This window comes from Primulina tabacum, chromosome 17 (genome assembly GCF_025594145.1).
Source record: "Primulina tabacum isolate GXHZ01 chromosome 17, ASM2559414v2, whole genome shotgun sequence".
Classification (NCBI taxonomy): domain Eukaryota; kingdom Viridiplantae; phylum Streptophyta; class Magnoliopsida; order Lamiales; family Gesneriaceae; genus Primulina; species Primulina tabacum.
In genome coordinates this window covers 28,060,260-28,067,154 of record NC_134566.1, presented here as the reverse complement: position 1 = coordinate 28,067,154, position 6,895 = coordinate 28,060,260, and the positions used below count along the sequence as shown (strand labels likewise).

The following is a 6,895-nucleotide window of genomic DNA, read 5'->3' as shown; positions in this document are numbered from 1 at the left end:
TGCATATTTTTAAAAAAATATATGCACATTAAAAAATTGTCCATATTAATGAAAGTGTAAAATTTATGCATATTTTGACTAATGTTAGATATTACAAAATATTTTATATATTTTTATAATTAATTAAAACATTTGCACAAAAAAAAAAAAAACAGTCGATCGTCTGTCTACCACCTGGCGTTTTTTATAACCTTGAGCATGAGCAAAATAATATACAAAAATATATCAATTATCATACGAGACTTGTATAATTGTTCTCAAAATGAATGAATAAGCTAATTACAAACATAGAAGAAAAAGAGTGTAACAATTCCACTAACAAAACAGCACGTGCCCACAATTCCACTAACACCAATCATCCTTCAAACGAGGCATTAAGATTAGAGGTCACGTAAGAAAAAAACATAAAAACTTAAACTAATATATCTTAATGGATGATGTCTACTCCCGACTGATTAGATAGTTTATGACGTTGAGATAGAGAGACCATGTTGTGGCAGAGTTTGTGAGGAAGTTTGATAAAAAAAAATGTCACTTTTGTGCCCAATATTATTTTGGTAATACATGGAGATGAATAATTATGAAGAATAAATCTTTTTTGATAAAAAAATTCAATATCCTAGTGATTCGCATGATTTTAATTACTTTAAGAGTGGTTACAATATCATCGATGGAATTAAAAGTATGCATAAATTATTGAAAAGCAAGATTTAACTGCTCTGATACCATTTGTTAGGATCGGTTAATAAGAGTAAAGTGTTTAGAAGGGGAATTAAATAAACACCATGTTTTATTATCTTTTTTTTCAAATGTGATTCAGTTCTTTGAGAAACTAATCTTGAAATATGTACCCTGAGCAGAATAGTGACACACCCAGACGCCTCAGAAAGATTGACCAAGTGGACAACAGAGCTCAGTGAACATGAAAACAGATATGAACCCCGAACGGCAATAAAAACACAAGCCCTGGTGGATTTCTTGACAGAAACGGTACAACTAAAGCAAGATAACCAAAACCCTGTGGCAAAGGCAATATAGTGGATCCCCTACATGATCTGCTTCATGTGGACGCTTAGAGTCCAACAACTCGATAAGATTTAGTTCTATAATCTTTTGAACAAGTCATTTACTTCTTCACCTGATTAAAGTCAGTTATGGTTGTAATTGGCAATTCTTTTTTTTTCTTCAAATTTTCGCATGGCCATTTTAGTAATTTGACAAATAAATATTATTCAGATGACAAACGGGGGCTAATAATACAATAAATATTACACGAGGACGGTAAATTGTAATTCGCCCCCATAAACTAATGATAAAAAAAATTCCATGGTTTTTTAAGTCATTTGTAACGAAGTATGATTATTAAAAAAAAATGTAAAAAGATTTTGGAACCTCAGCTTTGGTACCAGCAAAAGGTATTGGAATCTAATCGCTTATACAGGATTTTGATATCGACCGCATTTTTTTGTCATGTGTTGGTTAAGATAATTACTATGCTTCAATAAAATTCAAGCAATATAATTAAATCTTTGAAAGCAAGATTTTGACAAATTAGATCAAGTCAAACATGACAAACAGACTCATCAAGCCAATCATAAAATTATCGAAATTAGAATCGAATCGAAATCAATTCGTATAGCCTCTTTATTCCAAAAGGATTTTTATTCATTGAAACCCAAAGGACTCTTAAGAATCAAAAGACAATAACATGAGTTAGCATGCATAAAGAATTGTACACATCTTGTTTTTATTGAAATGGAACTGGAATGCCATGCTTCTTGTTAATTATAGTCATGGCTAAGTACCGGGAACCCATCCCAATAGGAATATTTTCATCAGGGCCCTCCCAAAATGGAGCTTCACCTTCACCAACCAGACGCCAATAACCGGTTCTCAAAGATTCGGCTTGTTCTTCGTTGCAGTTATCTAACAACGCTTCCACTCGAAAATTGATCCCAAGTGAACCAAGAAACTGCGACTGAGTCATTGGTCCATGGACGGATACGCCTGCGTCAGTGCATACGACATTGAGAATCTCTTGTGGAGTTGGGACAGAGTGGATCCAAATATCAAAAATACTTGGGGGGCATATGATTTTTTAAATAATTTAACTTAAGCAGCACCATAGTTAGGAGTAAGATGTGAGAAAAGAATGTTGAAAACCTGAAATGCCTTCTGCAGAATGCCTAATGGCAGCGAAATCGACATATGCACTGAGATCGGCAGACCCCGGATTATCCAGAATGTCGACAAACTTGTGTTTACGAATTGCCTGCATCATAACATGGCTTACGAGACTGTTTTTGCAGTTTTACGAAGTGATGTTCATAGTGAATCTTTCTATAGTACATATTATTTATTAAGCAAGAACATCTTAGCAAAATCTAGTTGACATGTCGCTAATGAGACCTCTCTAAAGCGCTTTTGGTATAATTATTCTTTATACATAAAAATGTGTTTCAAAAACATCATACTCCAATAATCTGTCATCTACAAAATCTAGTTGACATGTCGCTAATGAGACCTCTCTAAAGCGCTTTTGGTATAATTATTCTTTATACATAAAAATGTGTTTTCAAAAACATCATACTCCAATAATCTGTCATCTATCATTACTATGTAATATCATTTACATCAATCTTATTAAAAAACCTTGAAAGTTAATTTTGCTTTCACCTCAATTAACAAAAAACATTATTTTAAAAGACAAGTTCTATAATAAGTTTTTGATACTTTCATAACAATTTTTTTTTAAAAGAACACAATCTGTTATGCACACAAGTCTCGCGTGTTTTTATTCACCAGTATTAAAGAACGGCCAGGTGAAAACTTGAGGAAATAGAAAGACGGTGATCGTGGCAGTGTACTTCCATTGTGCACCATGTGACACAAAATTTGTGTTGAAGCATTCAAGGTGGAAAGAACGAGACGAAGAAAACCTGCAAACTATCTGAGACTATTCCATCGAGGCCATAGTCGATTATAAGAGCTCCACCTCCATCACTGCCTATTCTTTTGGCAATCTCTCGAGTTAAATCCATTGCTTTGGGGCAAACTTCAACATTCTTAATCTTTGGAATTTCATCAGTCTCCGCCCATTTGAACCGCTGCATCAGATAGAGAGTTGCGGGAGTAGGCTGTGGGGATAAAACAAAGCGAAACCTATCCAATGAATAAAAGATATATTATTGCACACTATCTACTTCTTAGAAAGTATGCAGTGATAGAGAAACAATGAAAAAAGTTCAAAAACTTACGATGAATTCTCAGCAACATCAACCATCTTCTCACACCATCCACGAGAAGCTTTCTGCAGAAAATCATGAAATGAGTAATATGTGAATGCCAAATCCAACTTTTGGATGGGGCAAAGGCGAAATCATATTTATAGAAAACAGCACTGTAACAAATACCACATTATGGTTTATATAGATAGACCTGAAACTGGTGCACTGGTAAAGCATCATAGAACTCATGGGCAATGATGATTGTAGGCACTGAAAGAAAGAGCATCAAGCTGTATGTTAATTAAATGTAAAGCACATCAAGGACGCATTCTCAACTATCCTAACAATTTCAACATGGAAAACTATCTCCTGCCGGTAAGAGAGGTTTGACTTAAATGCAATCTCTACTTGTGAGTTGTGACGAAGTAGAATTTGCATGCTTCAAAATTTCTGGAAAAACTTTGACATGATGGTAAACAAACCCATACTTGACATGCTCGTTAAGTTGTCCATCTCAGTGTTGTAAATGGTGGTAGGTGGTGGTGGGGCGGTCACCATTTAGAACAATGGCCATCAACCGTGCATACACTAACAATGTTATACTACAAACGTATTTCTGTCCTGACATAATAGACCAAAGGTGGCTGGACCGTGCAGCACGAAATGCTAATGTTATTGACAACAAGATTTCCTTACATCCAGTAGGAACTTGCTCAAACATGGTATGCCATGATACAGGGGTCGCAGCTAATGTGCTTATTGTTCTCTTCTCAGTATTTTGATCAGCAACATCTTCCGTCACACACTTCAAGTTCTGATACTGGAGCTTCTGTAATGCTGGACTACATTCAACCATATGTATTTGCAAAGCATCTGTGAAATTCTTGAATTTTGATGCACCCTGACACATTACAACTCAAAAACTTAGTTCAATTCTAATAATAAATCTAATTGTTGTGCAGAATTGCAATATGTGAGATCTTACTCGTAGAAGATCGGCCAAGAGAGTTCCTCTGCCAGGTCCAAGCTCAACTAAGTTGACTCTATCCAGGTTGTCCCATTTGCTCCCAAAGGCACATGGCCCAAACACCAATCATCTGGGGGAAAAAGATTGAATTTAATTGAAAAAAATTGTCAAAAAAGATAACATTTTCATCTTTTTGACTGAAATGGATAGATTTACAACAAGAATCATGTGCGAGTAGCAAAGGCCACGACCTCTCCAAACATCTGGCTCACTTCTGGAGAGGTAATGAAATCCCCATCTGCTCCAAACACATCCCGATTTATATAAAAACCAGCTTTCGGATTTGTCAATACTTCCTCCATGTATTCGGCTACAGTAATCGGGCCCCCTCTGAACTAATACAGATGCCACAAAAACCACCACTCAAAGCTACCATTCAAAATTTAAAAGGCCATTTACAAATAAAATGACGTACTTTGATAATGTTCTTGAGGTGCTTAACGAGCTCGGAATCAGCATTCGGTTCGTGGGAATGCTCTGCTAACAAGCAAATGTTACACACTCACTCCATTTTAGTCAAATAAAAACGAAAATGATTAAGCACCACAACAGGAATATGCAAATTAACACGCACAAAAGTATGTATACCTGGGGGGTGGTATAAGGCGGAGCGGTCGATGGCTATGGTGGCGGCAGATGTGGGAAGTTCTGTGGCGTCCTCCGATTGTTCGACGAAATGACTGTCTGGGATTTGAGAAGACGAAGAAAAGGATGAAGAAGATGCGGGAAATTGACCAAGGGATTCTAGTATCGCAGAAGAAGAGGAGAATAGGCGACGTGTGGAAGCTTGGAGCAGCGCCCTTCTCAACATTTCTGACACAGTCCAAGAATTAGGCAATCAGAAGAAGAAGCTGCCTCTTTTCACAGTAACATCTAGAATACGTTCGTTCAAAATTAACCTTATTATATTCGAGAACACTGCCACTGATTGTTTGTACTTCTTCTAACAAAGCATTTCTTAAATTCTAGTTGGGTATAATTCGTGGATGTCAGTTTTACTTCAACAAATTTTGAGTCAATCACAATACATATTTACCATGACAAGCGATTTTTTACTATTTTCTTAGATGTCTTTTTTTTTTATTTTAAAATTGAATGGTTCCTATGTTAGTAGTTTACTTGACGAACAAAGTAAATTATTTGTCGGTTTTCGAAATTTGATTTAGTCACAAGTGGATATATAAATAATTAATTGAACACATCTCCATGTACACCAAGTTCAATAGTGTAGATGATACCGTGTTTAATGACAAAGCTCCAGATCCGATGGTTTTGGATCATTCTTCTTTAAACACTCTTGGGACACTATTAAGGATGATGTATTTGCTACTGTTAATGAATTTTTTTCTACAGGTCGCTTGTTGAAACTATGGAATCATTCCATCATTGCGCTGGTGCCTAAATGTGCGAATGCCTCTTCTGTGACTGATTACAGACCTATTTCTTGTTATACACCGTGGAGAGCCCCTTTTGCGCGCATATTTCCGCAACAACTCTTGTGTCAAATGAATGTTATCCACAATTGATCTATCATGAATGAAAGCAGCTTGCGCCCCATCTATTAGTTTACCAATAACTTTCTGTAGTCTACCAACGAGTATTTTAAAATTTGACATTCAAAAAGCTTATGATACGGTGAATTGGGATTTCTTGAGAGAGGTTCTTAGTATTATGAACTTCCCATCCAGATTTATTGATTGGATTATGGAATGCGTTTCCTCTGCGTCATTCTCAGTGCTGCTTAATGGATCATACCACGGTCATTTCAATGGGAAACGTGGACTTCGTCAAGGTTATCCTCTCTCACCATATTTATTTACCTTGTGTTTGGAGGTTTTGCTTTGGTCTCTATGTTGTATATCTTATTCAACTGACTTTGGGTTCCATCCAAAATGTGGGAACCTCCGTATCACGCACCTTGCTTACGCAGATGACTTGTTGTTATTGTCCCGTTGTGATGTCCATAGTGTTTCTTTACTTATGAATTGTTTGAATGAATTTGGAGATATGACGAGTTTGAGAGTCAATTTATTGAAATCTAGCATTTACATGGCAAGTATTGATGGATTTGTGAGACGACAGATTCTTGAGATGTCTGGCTTCGCTCCTGGAGTGCTACCTTTTCGGTACCTTGGTGTTCCAATAGCGCGATTGAGATACTCATATTACTCACTCCTTGTTGATGCCACTGCAGGAAAGATTAACAAATGGCCGATAAATTCTTTATCTTATGCTGGCAAATTAGAGCTTATCAAATCCGTCATACAAGGGGTCGAATTCTTCTAGTTGTCGATACTGCCTATCCAAGCTTGTGTGATTAATGTTATACAATCTCTTTGCCAGAAATTTTTTTTCCCAACTAAGCATCCACCAATTAGATGGGATGTGTTATGCAAACCTGTGGAGGATGGAGGTATGGGACTTAAAATCTTGGAATAAGGCTCTCTTGGCTAAAATGTTGTGGAAGATACATTTGAAGAAAGATAGTCTTTGGATCAGGTGGGTCATTCACATCTATAGTAGTTTGGGCAGTGTTTGGTATTGAGATTGGCACAAAGAGGATTCACCTTTGATCAAGCAAATATTATCTATTCATGATGATCTAGTTCGGTGTTATGGATCAGTTGAAGATGCTATAATA

General features: G+C 36.3%; 1 protein-coding gene across 1 annotated transcript; it reads right to left on the bottom strand.

The window, feature by feature from the left end:
* Positions 1-1,627: 1,627 nt before the first annotated feature.
* LOC142531712 (uncharacterized) lies at positions 1,628-5,169 on the bottom strand. The gene is given in 11 exon segments (XM_075637936.1): positions 1,628-2,007; positions 2,164-2,272; positions 2,940-3,162; positions 3,258-3,310; positions 3,439-3,497; positions 3,924-4,128; positions 4,213-4,275; positions 4,277-4,324; positions 4,446-4,589; positions 4,670-4,731; positions 4,843-5,169. Coding segments are annotated over 11 exon segments (1,449 nt in total). The 5' UTR covers positions 5,066-5,169; the 3' UTR covers positions 1,628-1,747.
* Positions 5,170-6,895: the final 1,726 nt, after the last annotated feature.